Here is a 16996-nt window from a genome sequence, read left to right as displayed (position 1 = left end):
AGACTCACTGGCAGGCTGTCTGCCCTCTCCACAAACACAAAGAGTAGAGCCATAGAGGGAACCGCCTTGTTGTGGTAGGACTGCCTGGACTGGAACTGGAACACCTTGGGGACATTTACACAGGTCACTGGGTCTGTATGGCACTGTGTACAAGGATGCATTACTCTGATGGCAGTGTGTATAATGATTTTTTAAATTTTTAAAATTTTATTTAACTAGGCAAGTCAGTTAAGAACAAATTCTTATTTACAATAACTGGCCTACCCCGGCCAAACCCGGTCCAACTGTGCGCCACCCTACTGGACTCAAAAATCACGGCCGTTTGTGATACAGCCTGGATTTGAACCAGGGTCTGTAGTGACGCCTCTAGCACCAAGACACAGTGCCTTAGACCGCTGCGCCACTCGGGAACCCCATGACACATTACACTACTGTTTAATACTGCCTATTATAAAGCTTATGTTTTGCAAAAGAGATTCTCTTATCACAATACGATATCTCTAATAAAAGAGGAAGAAGGGCTGACCTGGTCCAGTATTCCTGGTTGTGATACTGTAGGTACCCACTCCAGTACCAGGTGAACACGACCTGACTTCACTTCATTCAGAGTGTACCACTGGAACAGACACAAATCACACATCAGATAGAGTGTACCACTGGAACAGACACAAATCACACATCAGATAGAGTGTACCACTGGAACAGACACAAATCACACATCAGATAGAGTGTACCACTGGAACAGACACAAATCACACATCAGATAGAGTGTACCACTGGAACAGACACAAATCACACATCAGATAGAGTGTACCACTGGAACAGAGAGACAACAACTCAGTGCAGTCTACCACTGAAACAGGGAAACTAATGAGCTTTTACATAGGATGGCAACAGTTGCAGTGGTCTGTTTGTGTGAAGGAAAGTATGAAGTCATGTTAACTCTGATGCAGGCAGGCAGATCTCACCTGGTCAGTGTGTTGAGAGGTGATGATATCCTTCAAACTAATCTTCAACCTGTATAGGTACATAGGAATATCAGGTTAGAGCACAAACAACTATACAAACAAACAGAAAATGGAGCAAAATCTAATCCGTGGGAGTTACATTACCATGCCTGAGGGGGTGCCAAAGTCACCACACATAGAAATCTATCTAGTTCCCAGAGACTCCATTTGCATCCCAAATGACACCCTAAAGTAGTGCGCTATATAGAGAATATATTGCCATTTGGGTCACAACCTGCATACCTGCCCATGAAGTCATCTTTCATGTCCATGTCCTTATCAAATATCTCTACATGGAGCTCCTGGCCAGGCAGCGTGGTCAGAACCACCTGGGAGACAACACAACACACAACAACAGCTTCAGTAAAAGCAATATCCTACATTCTAAAACTGGAAACACACAGGGAAGCACTGAGATTTTGAGGTCACCTAATATTTTCCTCCAAATAATGGGTAAATACTCATTGGTAGACTGCTGTCCTGGTTGTTAACAGTGTTAATTTCGTCAACAATAACTATGAAGAAAAATATTCGCCCCATGACCGATTTTTCTTATCGAAAGCTAATGACGATATGAGATGCCATGAAAAAAACAATAAATGTAAGAAATTAGTTTATTTTAGTTGACGAAAATGTGACGAGACGAGGATTTCACGTGAGACTAATGGACATTCAATTTGACATGAAGCTCCTTTTCATCTGATTTGTCCAATCATAAGCATGAATGCCTTTGCAGAATATTTAATGCAATCCTCTCATTGGCAGGATTAACATCTTTCAATTGCGCGGTCCGGCTCTTCCACACAGCTCCCATGAGGTCACTTCAGTCACTCGTCGATCTTTTGAACTGGTGCACTGTCACGCCCTGACCTTAGAGATCCATATTATTCTCTATGTTTGGTTAGGTCAGGGTGTGACTCGGGTGGGAAATTCTATGTTTTCTATTTCTTCTTGTTTTTGGCCGAGTGTGGTTCCGAATCAGAGGCAGCTGTCTATCGTAATCTCTAGTTGGGAATCATACTTAGGCAGCCTGTTTTCCACCTGAGTTTGTGGGATCTTGTTTTCTGTTTAGTATCTGAGCCTGACAGAACTGTGCGCTTTCGTTTTTTGTCTTTGTTATTTTGTTTTGGTGTCATCAATAAAAAGACGATGTACGCCTGCCACGCTGCGCCTTGGTCCACTCTTCATTCTACAACCGAGAGCCGTTACATGCGCATTCAGGACACTTCAGTTGTAACTAACCTAAACTAGAAACAATAATGTTTACTCTCTCTTACTTTCATGTAGGCTATTTCTACTTAGATCACATCAGAAGCTCTATGTTATTAATCTGTGTTGTCGCTCTCGCGCTTTGCAAATGCGACTGCAGTAGTTTTTCCCCCCAATTGGAAATATGAATGCTATTTGCTGAATATTAGAGTACATTAGCCTAACATTTCTGGCATTGTTGGAAAGCTCAGATTCTCCCCCTGTTAGGGGAGTCAATATTATTTACTCCAAACCAAAGGTTATGATGGGGAGAAAAGAGATGTATGCCTAAATTGTTTACTTGTAGCCAAGGCTTTGTAGCCTATGGTAAATCATGGCTGGCATAGGTTACAATCTGCCACAATAGCAATGTGCCAGCTATATGAGGGTCTAGTTGGACAAGGCTATCTTAATGTGCACATGATGATATAGATTATTTCATGGGGGGGAAATGCAATAAAATTACTGTGATTAAAACTAGACTAAAATGGTCCAGAGTTTTAGCCGACTGACAACAAAAACTAAGGATGAAAATACTCAAATGTGACGAAGTCTAAAAGGTATTTTAGTCATAAAGACGAACACTAAAACAAAATCTAAAATAGCTTCCAAAATGATCACTGGTTGATAAGCACTCTTTCTATGGTTCTGTTTTCTGATGACCAGAAGCCTCCTTGAACTCATTATAACCCTAGAGTGGTATGACTGTCCGTTTTAACCAATTACTTTATTTGTTTTGTTAAAATGTTCCGAATTGAAAATTAAGATAATATTAGGTTGATATCGTACCTCATAAATCTCGTTCCAGGTGGGGTTGAGGTTCCTATTGATGACCCGACTTTCAAAGGTCTCACCCCCGATGTTGATCTTGACATAGGGGTCACTCTTGCCCTTTACCATGCCCCCCATCATGTTGTCCTTTGGGACCAGATTTTGGCCCTCTAGAAGGTGGATTCTAAGCACCCCCTAAAACAACAAAACACTGAAATTCAGCATAGACTCAGACTCTTCAACATTGCAATCATGCTTTAACTTGGTTTAATTGTAACTACCTTAGTTACTAACAATAACATGTATGTCCATGTATATTACATGCTTTACCTCTGTGGCAAAGCTGGGGTCAGGGGAGGTCTGTCGGGGGCGTATCTTTGAGAAACCAGCTGCTAGGCCAGCTGCCTCTGTAGAGGAAGTGGGAATGTTCTCCTCATCCAACCATAGCACCTGAGAGAAAAAGGGAGAGCGAGAAACAATGAGCGAGAAACAGAGAGAGAGAGAGAGAGAGAGAGAGGGAAACATAAGAAACAAAGAGAGAAACAAAGAGAGAAACAAAGAGAGAGACAGATAGAGAAACAAAGAGAGACAGATAGAGAAACAAAGAGAGAAACAAAGAGAGAGAGAGAGAGAGAGAGAGAGAGAAACATAAGAAACAAAGAGAGAAACAAAGAGAGAAACAAAGAGAGAGAAACAAAGCGAGAGAGAGACAGATAGAGAAACAAAGAGAGACAGATAGAGAAACAAAGAGAGAGAAACAAAGCGAGAGAGAAACAAAGAGAGACAGAGAAACAAAGAGAGAAACAAAGAGAGAGAAACAAAGAGAGAGAGAGAAACAAAGAGAGACAGATAGAGAAACAGAGACAGAAAGAGAAACAAAGAGAGACAGATAGAGAAACAAAGAGAGAGACAGAAAGAGAAACAAAGAGAGAGACAGAAAGAGAAACAAAGAGAGAGACAGAAAGAGAAACAAAGAGAGAGACAGAAAGAGAAACAAAGAGAGAGACAGAAAGAGAAACAAAGAGAGAGACAGAAAGAGAAACAAAGAGAGAGACAGATAGAGAAACAAAGAGAGAGACAGATAGAGAAACAAAGAGAGACAGATAGAGAAACAAAGAGAGAGAAACAAAGCGAGAGAGAAACAAAGAGAGACAGAGAAACAAAGAGAGAAACAAAGAGAGAGAAACAAAGAGAGAGAGAGAAACAAAGAGAGACAGATAGAGAAACAGAGACAGAAAGAGAAACAAAGAGAGACAGATAGAGAAACAAAGAGAGAGACAGAAAGAGAAACAAAGAGAGAGACAGAAAGAGAAACAAAGAGAGAGACAGAAAGAGAAACAAAGAGAGAGACAGAAAGAGAAACAAAGAGAGAGACAGAAAGAGAAACAAAGAGAGAGACAGAAAGAGAAACAAAGAGAGAGACAGATAGAGAAACAAAGAGAGAGACAGATAGAGAAACAAAGAGAGAGACAGAAAGAGAAACAAAGAGAGAGACAGAAAGAGAAACAAAGAGAGAGACAGAAAGAGAAACAGAGAGAGACAGATAAAGAGAAACAAAGAGAGAGACAGAAAGAGAAACAAAGAGAGAGACAGAAAGAGAAACAAAGAGAGAGACAGAAAGAGAAACAAAGAGAGACAGAAAGAGAAACAAAGAGAGAGACAGAAAGAGAAACAAAGAGAGACAGAAAGAGAAACAAAGAGAGAGACAGAAAGAGAAACAAAGAGAGACAGAAAGAGAAACAAAGAGAGAGACAGAAAGAGAAACAAAGAGAGACAGAAAGAGAAACAAAGAGAGAGACAGAAAGAGAAACAAAGAGAGACAGAAAGAGAAACAAAGAGAGACAGAAAGAGAAACAAAGAGAGACAGAAAGAGAAACAAAGAGAGAGACAGATAGAGAAACAAAGAGAGAGACAGATAAAGAGAAACAAAGAGAGAGAAACAGAGAGAGACAGATAGAGAAACAAAGAGAGACAGATAAAGAGAAACAAAGAGAGAGAAACAGAGAGAGACATAGAGAATGAGATAAACAAAGAGAGACAGATAGAGAAACAAAGAGAGACAGATAAAGAGAAACAAAGAGAGATAAACAAAGAGAGACAGATAGAGAAACAAAGAGAGACAGATAGAGAAACAAAGAGAGACAGAAAGAGAAACAAAGAGATACAGATAGAGAGAGATAAACAAAGAGACAGAGATAGAGAAACAAAGAGAGAGACAGATAGAGAAACAAAGAGAGAGACAGAAAGAGAGAAACAAAGAGAGAGACAGATAGAGAGAGAGATAAACAAAGAGAGACAGATAGAGAAACAAAGAGAGAGACAGATAGAGAAACAAAGAGAGAGACAGAAAGAGAAACAAAGAGAGAGACAGAAAGAGAAACAAAGAGAGACAGAAAGAGAAACAAAGAGAGATAAACAAAGAGAGACAGATAGAGAAACAAAGAGAGAGACAGATAAAGAGAAACAAAGAGAGAGACAGAAAGAGAAACAGAGAGAGACAGATAAAGAGAAACAAAGAGAGAGACAGATAAAGAGAGAGATAAAGAGAGAGACAGAAAGAAAGAAAGAGAGAGAGAGAGAAGAATGCATTACACATAGGCCAAACTGAGCTTTAAAGATGTGCATCCACCTTACAGTAGGTTGGGATTGAGAGGAGGAACCTGTCCTTACCCTGAGTACAGTGTTGATGTAGATGCGGCTGGCAGGGCCAGATTTGTCAAGCTGGAACCACTGGTCCAGAGACAGGTTGGGGCTGGACAGCAGACGGGACAGAGGGATGGACAGGGTACCTAGAGTCTGTATCCGGTCGTTGTCTTTCACCTGGAAGAGATGGGAGGATAGTGAGAATGTTCAATGAAGAATACACACATAGGAACGAGTGTGGTCATTCAACAGATTGCTATGAGGAAACAGACAGAAATAATGCATTCAAATAATGACAAATTGGTGCAAAACATGTAATGGAGTTAGAATATCAAGGTACCTGAATGTCTATTGACTGCTTGCGTGGATCTGGGATGAAGAAGGTGAAGGCATCCTCCCACTCTGGGTTGATTGTCGTCCAACAGGTCTAAAAACAGTGTTAAGGAATAGAGAGAATGCGAAATAGGAGTGGGTTTGACATCAAAGCAAAGGGTTATGATAGTCTATTACTATGGTAGCCACCTTTGTTCTTCAATTCCACTATAGGAGCCGGATGGAATAAGTCTAGTAAGTCACTACTCTGGTAGTCTTACCCTGCTCTCTCGAGTGATGTCCTGCACAGACAACTGCACCATGGGACTGGGTTCTTTGTTGCCCTTCTTCATCTAAAACACACACATACAAACACACATCAACATATAAAACACACAAACAACTTGAACACTTTATTAATGTAGCACTTCGGGGGCTTTTGTTTCGGCCCAGCTCTATCAACATTTGATTCAACTAATCAAGTTATTGATAATTAGATTTGATTCGTTGAAACAGATGTGTTTGTGCTGGGTTTGTAACAAAAGCCTGCACACTCTGTAGCTCTTCAGAACTAGGGTTGGTAACCACTGGCATAGATGTTGCATAGCAACCGCCGAAAAACAGTAGAAAGAGGAAACAGAGTTGAGTGCCAAGAGTTTCAGGAAGTCTAAACACAGAACCACTATGGGTGTGTTTCATTACAGAAGGTTGTTCCCTCTCCTTGGCTCCCATTCACTTCCTTTTGCAGATCAGACAGGACTGGATAGGTGAAAACAACATGCCGTGACAGCTAGCCTTTAAAGCCGATGTTGCAATTATCTCAGATCAGTGATGGGAAGTGAACAAGGGCCGAGGGTAGGGAACAACTCTGTGTAACAAGAACCCTAGTGACAGTTACAGCGCTACCCTCGCAGCCACAGACAGGATGCAGCTTAAGGGCTGAGAGAGGAGGAGGAGGAGGAGGGGGGAGGTTGACGAGGTGTGACTCACAGGAAGGGCTTCAGCCTTGTCCAGATACACTGCCAAGATGGCTGCCGAGGGGGGATCAGAAGTCTTACTGGACACTGTCAAGTTCTTGTTCCTCTGAAGAACCTGGGAGAGGAAGGGAGAGGGGGAGGAGTTGAGAAGAGGGGAGAGGCACTTAGCTCTAAGCACTTTTCATTCTGCACATTCCTTCACTACAGCTCACTGCCAGCGTACACAGTCAGCACAGTGTATAATCAAACAAGACGGAATGGGTCTCATACTGCTGTAACATTAACTTTGGGAGGAATATTATGATAGGGAGGATACGGATGCAGACCTGCTCCAGTTGCTCTGTATTGGGCAGCAAGACCAACCACTCCAGTCTGAAATGGACCCGTCCTGACTTGGTTTCTTTCAGGGTGAACCACTGAGAAACAAAAATACAGATTGTGATGACAAAGTAGTGTCTAACCGTGTCAGACATTCAATACTCAAAATAACTCACTTCATCAACAACTGTGGACTTCTTCACGATACCCAAATCTATCTTGGTTCTGTAGGAAACGGCAGAGTGGGAGAGAGACAAAAAGAGAAATCAACAAAAACAGAGAAAACAAGACAATGGAGAAAAATAAAGAAAAGAGATCCAGCAGTATTTAAGGAAGAGAAGAGAACACTACATGTAAAACACTAGGAGACTTTCTACTCTTTCTACTCAGTTACAGGGCAATGTGAGGTGAAAGGGAAAGGAAACAGTCAAAAGTGTCAGTGTGGCACACAGAAACCCATGGACAGGCAGTGAGATGTAGCTACCTCCCCAGGAAGTCATCCTGGTCTGGGTCTTTGTCATACACCTCCACCTCCAGCTCCTGACCTGGTACTTCATGGACTATGACCTGACATACACACATGGACATACAGTTGCATTCGGAAAGTATTCAGACCTCTTGACTTTTTACACATTTTGTTATGTTACAGTCTTATTTTAAAATGGATTAAATAGTTTTTTCCACTCATCAATCTACACACAGTACCCCATAATGAGAAAGCAAAAACTGGTTTTTAGACATTTTTGCGTATCACATGTACATAAGTATTCAGACCCTTTAATCAGTATTTTGTTGAAGCACCTTTGCCAGCGATTACAGCCTTGAGTCTTCTTGGGTATGACGCTCTCTGCAGATCCTCTCTAGCTCTGTCAGGTTGGATCGGGACCTTCACAGCTATTTTCAGGTCTCTCCAGACAGGTTTGATCAGGTTCAAGTCCGGGCTCTGGCTGGGCCCCTCAATGACATTCAGAGATTTGTCCCGAAGCCACTCTTGTCTTGGCTGTGTGCTTAGTGTCATTGTCCTGTTGGAAGGTGAACCTTTGCCCCAGTCTGAGGTCCTGAGTGCTCTGGGGCAGGTTTTCATCAAGGATCTCTCTGTTCCTTGCTCTGTTCATCTTTCTCTCGATCCTGACTAGTCTCCCAGTCCTTGCTGCTGAAAAACATCCCCACAGCATGATGCTGCCACCACCATGCTTAACCGTAGGGACGGCGCACGTTTCCTCCAGACATGATGCTGCCACCACCATGCTTAACCGTAGGGACGGCGCACGTTTCCTCCAGACATGATGCTGCCACCACCATGCTTAACCGTAGGGACGGCGCACGTTTCCTCCAGACATGATGCTGCCACCACCATGCTTAACCCACGTTTCCTCCAGACATGATGCTGCCACCACCATGCTTAACCGTAGGGACGGCGCACGTTTCCTCCAGACATGATGCTGCCACCACCATGCTTAACCGTAGGGACGGCGCACGTTTCCTCCAGACATGATGCTTGGAATTCAGGCCAAAAAGTTCAATCTTGGTTTCATCAGACCAGAGAATCTTGTTTCTCATGGTCTGAGTCCTTTAGGTGCCTTTTGGCAAACTGCAAGCGGGTTGTCATGTGCCTTTTACTGAGTGGCTTATGTCTGGCCACTTTACCATAAAGTCCTGATTGGTGGAGTGCTGCAGAGATTGTTGTACTTCTAAAAAGGTTCTCCCATCTCCACAGAGGAACTCTGGATCTCTGTCAGAGTGATCATCGAGTTCTTGGTCACCTCCCTGACCAAGGTCCTTCTCCCTCGATTGCTCAGTTTGGCCAGGGAGTAAAGCTCTAGGAAGAGTCTTGGTGGTTCCAAACTTCTTCCATTTAAGAATGATGGAGGCCACTGTGTTCTTGGGGACCTTCAATGCTTGGGGACCTTTAAAACATTTTTTGGTACCCTTCCCCAGTTATGTGCCTCGACACAATCCTGTCTCGGAGCTCTACGGACAATTCCTTCGACCTCATGGCTTGGTTTTTGCTCTGACATGCACTGTCAACTGTGGGACCTTATATAGACAGGTGTTTGCCTTTCCAAATAATGTCAATGAATTGAATTTACCACAGGTGAAGTTGTAGAAACATCTCAAGGATGATCCATGGAAACAGGATGCAACTGAGCTCAATTTCGAGTCTCATAGCAAAGGGTCTGAATACTTATGTAAATAAGCTATTTCAGTTTTGATATTTTTCAAACATTTCGAAAGACCTGTTTTCACTTTGTCATTATGGGGGTTTGTTCGTAGGTTAAATGTGGAAAAAAAGTAATTCAATAAGGCTGTAACGTAACAAAATGTGGAAAAAGTCAAGTGGTCTGAATACTTCCAAATGCACTGTACACAACACCATGAGGACCAACAACACAGAGACATCAATGTGGAGACAATGTGGCTCTTTACTCTATGATTACTCAGTTTGACTGTGTGTCATTGGCAGAGTGATTGTCTTGTAAAAAAACAAAATAACCTTAATAGACAGACATACATAGGGGAATCCCCACATTGCTACTGGACCAATGCATTCTCTACCAAGTAATGCATTCTCTCCCTAAACAAATAATTGGAAATGAAGACATGCTGTTTTGCAACAGTAAATGCAACACTATCATGTGGCAATGACATTCAATGAAATAGGAATGAGTGATTTTACGCAATCCTCTGGCTCCTTGGCCTCCTCACCTCGTACATCTCTCCCCACTTGGGACAGACAGTGTTGTCCACAACGTGGGAGGTGAAGGTCTGAGGACCCACCCTACACAGGGCATAAGGGTCAGACAGCCCTGCTATCACCCCCTTAATGTAGTTGTCCTTAGCTGGCAGGTCATCAGCTTCCAAGAGATGGATACGCACCACACCCTGAAAGGGGCAGGAGATAGAGAGAGCGGGGTAGAGGGAGAGAGGGAGAGAGAGAAATAGAGGGATGAGAGGGCACAGATACAGAGTAGGAGGGAACAAAGAACTATTTAATGGGGAGGGAGGGAGGGAGGGAGAGGAAGACAGTGAGAGGATTGATACTGGTATAAGCTCTACTGTGTGTAACGTCTGTATATCAGTTTGGCAGTTATAAGCTCAGACAAGACACAGAGTCTGTGGTCTGAGTAAATAAATGTGTGTTTATGGAGAGTGTTTGTGGAGAGTATGGACTCACCCTAGGCAGAGGAGAGCGAAGCTGGGCAACGTGCAGGTCTGCTACCAGGGGAACAGTCAGACGGTTGGGCAGAACCAGGTGGGAAGCTATGGCATCCATTATCATGGTGTCAGACATAATGCTGAGAAACACAGGAGAGGGAGCACTCGACTTTATATATACAGTAGACACATGGAAGTGCACAAACATAGTATATCAAAATACAGCAATATCATAGCATAGCACTGATTGTATCAGTTGGGGCATACAGTAAAGTATAGTTAAGTGTTACATGAAGTGAATTATCATCACATGACATAGTGACTCCAATTACAGAACGATAACAACAGACAAAGTCAGCCTCACTTCAGACCAGGGATGTCCAGTAAGTTGGTCAGTCCAGTCCAGTTGATGTCCAGTTTCTATAGGACAGGGGTGAGGAGATGAAGGAAAATATGAGGAATGTTGGGGTTTCAGACATCCAATACAAAGAGAAAGAGAGATACATAACACATGTACAGTAGAACAACACACAAAAAAATGAGGGTTCCTCAAAGGTTCTTTGGGAAGGGTTATGGTTCTATGTGGAACCATAATTACTCAAAGAACAATTTGAGCTCTTCAATAGTTCTTTACAGATCGGGTTCAATCCCGGGCTGTATCACAACCGGACGTGATCGGCACAATTGGCCCAGCCTCGTCCGGGTTAGGGGAGGGTTTGGCCGGGGGACCTTACTTGGCTCATCACACTCCACAAAAAAAGGGTTCTTATATAGCCCCAAAAAGGGTTGTAACCACAGTGGAACCCTTTTTTAGTGTTATGTAGAACCTTATTTAATGGTTCTTTATACAACCTTAGGCTCCATTTCAAACATAATGAGCATGGTTTTTTATAGAACCTTCAAAAAGTGTTCTAAGGTTCTATATAGCACCAAAAAGGGTTCCGCTATGGTTACAAGCCAAAGAACCTACCTGGTACTATTTGGAACCATTCTTTTTTTGTGTGAAGTAACAGGGAGTGTGAGATGGTGGAGTGTTGGGAGTGAAGAGGATATGAAGGGAAAGATGGACAGACTCATGGTGTTAAGGAAAGAGGGGGATGGTTCCAGCTACCCACCGGCCTGCGGATAAAGAACATGGTGACTGCGCCCACGATGGGGACATCTCCAATCAGAGGCTCCAGAATCACCCGCATCATCCCATGCAGCTGGGAAGAGAGAGGAGGGAATACATTAATATAATATCGCAAAACTGAAATAAAATGTATAAAAACACTTATATGGATTTATAAGTATAGACTGTGAATTATTTGTTTATACATACATACAGTACCAGTCAAAAGTTTGGACACACCTACTCGTTCAAGGGTTTTTCTTTATTTTTACTATTTTCTACATTGCAGAATAATAGTGAAGACATCAAAACTATGAAATAACACATGGAATCATGTAGTAACCAAAAAAGTGTTGAACAAATCAAAATATATTTTATATTTTCTTCAAATTTTCTTCAAAGATTCTTCAAAGTAACCACCCTTTGCCTTGATGACAGCTTTGCACACTCTTCACATTCTCTCAACCAGCTTCATGAGGAAGTCACAGGTGTGCCTTGTTAAATGTTCATTTGTGGAATTTCTTTCCTTCATTATGCGTTTACCCAATCAGTTGTGTTGTGACATGGTAGGGGTGGTAAGAACAGCTCAAAAAAGCATAGAGAAATGACAGTCCATCATTACTTTAAGAGATGAAGTTCAGTCAATGCAGAACATTTCAAGAACTTTGAAGGTTTCTTCAAGTGCAGTTGCAAAAACCATCAAGTGCTATGATGAAACTGGCTCTCAAGAGGACCGGCCAAATCAAAGGAAGACCCAGAGTTACCTCTAATGCAGAGGATAAGTTCATTAGTTTCCAGCCTCAGAAATTGCAGCCCAAATAAATGTTAGTAACAGACACATCTCAACATCAACTGTTCAGAGGAGACTGCGTGAATAAAGCTTTCATGGTTGAATTGCTGCAAAGAAACCACTACTAAAGGACACCAATAAGAAGAGATCTGCGTAGGCCAAGAAACACAAGCAATGGACATTAGACCGGTGGAAATCTGTCCTTCTGGTCTGATGAGTCCAAATTTGAGATTTTTGGTTCAAATCGCTGTGTCTTTGTGATACTCAGAGTACGTGAACAGATGATCTCCGCATGTGTGGTTCCCACCGTGAAGCATAGAGGGGGAGGCGTGGTGGTGTGCTTTGCTGGTGACACTGTCAGCGATTTATTTAGAATTCAAGGCACACTTAACCAGCGTGGCTACCACAGCACTCTGCAGCGATACGCCATCCCATCTGGTTTGCGCTTAGTGGGACTATCATTTATTTTTCAACACACCTCCAGGATGTGTAAGGGCTATTTGACCAAGAAGGGGAGCGATGGAGTGCTGCATCAGATGACCTGGCCTCCACAATCAACCGACCTCCCGATGGTTTGGGATGAGTTGGACCGCAGAGTTAAAGAAAAGCAGCAAACAAGTGCTCAGCATATGTGGGAACTCCTTCAAAACAGTTGGAAAAACATTCCAGGTGAAGCTGGGAGAATGTCAAGAGTGTGCAAAGTTGTCATCAAGGCAAAGGGTGGCTACTTTGAAGAATCTCAAATATAAAATATATTTTGATTTGCTTACTACTTGATTCCTTATGTGCTATTTCGTAGCTTTGATGTCTTCACTATTATTCTACAATGTAGAAAATAGTACAAATAAAGAAAAACCCTCGAATGAGTATGTGTGTCCAAACGTTTGACTGGTACTGTACATTAAAAATAAAGATGTAATTTCTTAGTTATGTTTTAACATTATTGTGTTACCAATATCTCTTCCTGCCTCTCACTTTCTCTTTGTCAGTTCAATACCTTCTTTTCTCTCTATTTTCCATAATATCCCACAGCCTTATTACAGACTAGAGAGAGAAAATAAAACATACCTGTATTCCCTTGACTCCTGCTTTGCAGAAATACCTCTTAACCTCCACATTGATCTCAACATTTCCAACATAGCTGCAAGGTAAAAGAGAAGGATACTGTAGCACATTGCAATAATTGGTCCTTGTATAATGGTTTTGAACTTCCGATTTTGGAGGCACCATGAATGGTGCCTCTGAGGCCTGGAGGAAAGTTAAACATTGAAGGGTTGAAGGTCACCTGATGTACACATCCAGCAGGACTTGTCCCCTCTCATTCTCTGTGTGTGCTTTTACACCCACCACCTTCATGGCCTACAACACACATACAGCATAGTCAACAAAGAACATACACACACCAATAGAACACAATTATGTAAGACTATGAAAGCCCATAAACCAATACTGTCCATCTCAGTGAGAGTGAAAGAAAATCTTGTGTCAGGTATAGTATGATGAGACCTGTAGCAGTGTTTGTGTGTATGGGGGGTGTTATCTTAGAAGTTACCTTGTCCCCAAAGTCCACCTTAGTGAAGGTGAGGGTCTGGAGGTGAGTGCTGGAGGCACGGATGGATGGAGCGATGGTCTCCACTAGCAACTTTTCCAGATATTGACCCACAAACGGCCACACCTGCTGCAGGATCTGAGGTGGGGGGAAAGGGAGAGGAGCAGGGATGATGGCTATAATCTGTGTAATGCACACCAGGTAATTGCTTTTCAGCAATACTAAATCAGGTTATTGCAACATTTTCTCTGAGGGAAACACAGATAAGACTTGTTCTACCCCTTGCTACTTTAGGAGGTAAAGTGAAAGCACAAGCACACCACTCTCTAATGGCAATAGGCCTACTACTTGCAAATGTCTCAGCTTCAAATACCCAGGCATGATTATCTTATGGTGGTCGCACTCAATGTGTCAATAGGAACCAGGGCAACATGCAGGTGACAGATTAGACTTCAGCTGTGCACACGTCTGTCTTTTCCATGATAGACAATAGTTTCACATATTCAGGATTCTGGGCCCACCCGTTACCTGTAGATCTCTTTATGTCCAGCGTTCACTGTTTAGATAATATGGTTCCTATTGGGCAAGGTTAGTGTTAGGACGTAGACAAACAATATCCACGAAACACTTCCACACTCCATTCCCCCAGGGGGCAGCAGCAACCTTGTCCAGGTGCTGAGCCTGGTTGATAAGCACACCAGGTGCTGCCAATTAAGGCAGTCGTCAGTCAGTGTCCCAGTTTTGTAAGCTGTGAGGCTGCTGGTTGGTTTGGTGGCCATAGGCTTTTTGTTTGATTTTGAATCTTTAGTTTGTAGTTCTCCTTTCTGTAAATATTTGTTTCTGTCACCATCTGAACCTAATAATCCACTTGGGCTCGTTGACCCAAACGAGTCAAGACAGAGCTGGCCATGGACCTAAGGTAAGGTTGCTGTCTCCCTGGGCACATGTGCATCCAACACAGTCCTCAAACACTGACTTCCCACATAAATACACACATTCATTCAGATTACATACCAGTTAACTAGGCCTAAGAGCCCTAGAACTGGCGAGTGCAACAATATTAGCAGGCTTCGTAGGGAAACCTTCATATCAGGAAATGTTTACACATTTTTAAAACTGTCCCAGATCTTTTTTTTTAATCACTGAGATATCTTTATCAGAACCAGAGTTATGAGCTTTTAAAGTTGACTTCAGCCAAAAAGTAAAAAGTGAGAAAACAGCATTCAAAGATTCAGTTACGTTTACTAGAATAAATTATTACACTGTACAATAATAGATACGTGGAGCCAAAATAAGTGTACATTTCTGTGCGATTATGAACTATCAACAACAACAAGCTTAAAAAGAAACACACTAAAGACAGAGCTGTTTGATTTGACTATATACAACACTGGATGGCATTATAGATGGCCAAAATAATAATTGTAATTTAAATTAATCTTGCAGGAATGGGTACTGGAACAAGTTGCTGACGTCTCCATGGCCAGGAAGAACAATCTTATCTGCTGAGAGATGAGATGAAATGAGTTTGTCATACAGGCAATGTAAAAACAATACAAGTAGTCACAACACAACAAGTCAATCACACAAAATGTAAATATAGCTGTAGAGAGTGAAATAGTACATTACTAGTGTGCAAAAGTAAATAAAGTGACTGGGTAGTGTCAGGTGTTGACTGCAACCTGGTGTTGTTGAAGACCCGGATATCAGTGGGCAAGAAGGATTTAAATCATATTGATATGAATGAATTTGACTCTGACAAACAAACATAGATATCTCGAACAAACACAAACTACTAGGTCATCATTCTTATCTTAGTTAAGTGCTCCATGGTGACGACCACCTTGGACCCAGCGCTGGCCCCCAGATCCATGAGCCTGCCCCTTCCCTTCACCATTTTACCCCGAGGGGGAGAAAAGCATGTTTCAGTGCTTTATCAGTCTTATTTATTTGGGTCCACAATAAAGTAAATTGTCATGGAGACCCAAAAGTTAACACAAACACACACACACAAAGGGGCTCTCTATCTCTTCACACCTTTGTGTGTCTCTTATCTCTATATCTCAATTAATTAATTAACATGAACTTGTTAGCTAGCTAACATGTTTTGTGAGCTACAGGGATGAAAAATACCATGGTTAGTGAAATAGTAAGTGAAACATTTAGGTGAAAATGTAGCTATATCAGCTTGTCTTGAATAGCACTGTCACTCTCTACCAACATTGGCTATAGCCTACCTTAAACAAATACAAAGTAGATGCAGGTAGTGGAGGCATGATAGTTATGAAGTATGGAAAGCTTCACATACCTTGCTTGCTCCTCATTGAAGAGGCTCTCATCTCTCCATTCATGAGGTGACAGAAGATCGTTGGGACCACTCGTAAAATAATCATTGATTTCCGGTAATTCAGAGCATACTGGCAGTTTCGCTCAAAGTAATTATAACTAATTAGCTAAATCAAACAACATGCAATGTTACTATTTATCTTAGAAGTCAGCTTCAATGATGATTGACTAATTATACTGAACAAAAATAACCGCAACATGCAACGATTTTGCTGAGTTACAGTTTATATAAGGAAATTAGTCAATTGAAATAAATGTATTAGGACCTAATCTATGGATTTCACATGATTAGGCAGGGGTGCAGCCACTTGGGAGATAGGCCCAACCACTAGGGAGCCAGGCCCAGCCAGTCAGAATGAGTTTTTCCCCACAATGGGGCTTTATTACAGAGAAAAACTCCTTAGTTTCATCAGCTGCCCGAGTGGCTGGTCTCAGAAGATCCTGCAGGTGAAGAAGCCTGATGTGGAGGTCCTGGCCTGGCATGGTTACACGTGGTCTGCAGTTGCGAGGCCGGTTGGATGTACGGCCAAATTCTCTACAACGACGTTGGAGGCGGCTTATGGTAGAGAAATTAACATTCATTTATCTGAAAACAGCTCTTCGTGACAATCCTGCAGTCAGCATCCCAATTTCACACTCCCTGAAAACTTGAGACATTGTGGCCTTTTAATGTCCCAGCGCAAGGTGCACCTGTGTAATGATCATGCTGTTTAATCAGCTTCTTGATATGCCACATCTGTCTGGTGGATGGATTATCTTGACAAGGCA

The 16996-nt window shown here is 42.2% G+C and overlaps 1 protein-coding gene across 2 annotated transcripts in view; it reads right to left on the bottom strand.

The window, feature by feature from the left end:
* Positions 1–16996, bottom strand: part of esyt1b (extended synaptotagmin-like protein 1b) — a 45734-nt gene that overhangs the window by 17823 nt on the left and 10915 nt on the right. For both annotated transcript variants that reach the window (XM_042297497.1, XM_042297492.1), the window contains exons 3-22: positions 13886–14020; positions 13619–13692; positions 13402–13474; positions 11548–11637; positions 10797–10852; positions 10452–10572; positions 9983–10159; positions 7761–7843; positions 7453–7501; positions 7285–7374; positions 6972–7073; positions 6263–6334; positions 6010–6096; positions 5697–5846; positions 3357–3476; positions 3045–3221; positions 1251–1336; positions 969–1017; positions 527–616; positions 9–104 (exon numbers count right to left, since the gene is read on the bottom strand). In XM_042297497.1, coding sequence (XP_042153431.1) covers positions 9–104; positions 527–616; positions 969–1017; positions 1251–1336; positions 3045–3221; positions 3357–3476; positions 5697–5846; positions 6010–6096; positions 6263–6334; positions 6972–7073; positions 7285–7374; positions 7453–7501; positions 7761–7843; positions 9983–10159; positions 10452–10572; positions 10797–10852; positions 11548–11637; positions 13402–13474; positions 13619–13692; positions 13886–14020 — 1977 coding nt within the window. The remainder of the gene's footprint in view (positions 1–8; positions 105–526; positions 617–968; positions 1018–1250; positions 1337–3044; positions 3222–3356; positions 3477–5696; positions 5847–6009; positions 6097–6262; positions 6335–6971; positions 7074–7284; positions 7375–7452; positions 7502–7760; positions 7844–9982; positions 10160–10451; positions 10573–10796; positions 10853–11547; positions 11638–13401; positions 13475–13618; positions 13693–13885; positions 14021–16996) is intronic.

Source organism: Oncorhynchus tshawytscha, linkage group LG02 (genome assembly GCF_018296145.1).
Source record: "Oncorhynchus tshawytscha isolate Ot180627B linkage group LG02, Otsh_v2.0, whole genome shotgun sequence".
NCBI lineage: Eukaryota > Metazoa > Chordata > Actinopteri > Salmoniformes > Salmonidae > Oncorhynchus > Oncorhynchus tshawytscha.
The sequence above is the reverse complement of the archived record's forward strand: the minus strand, read 5'-3'. Positions and strand labels throughout refer to the sequence as shown.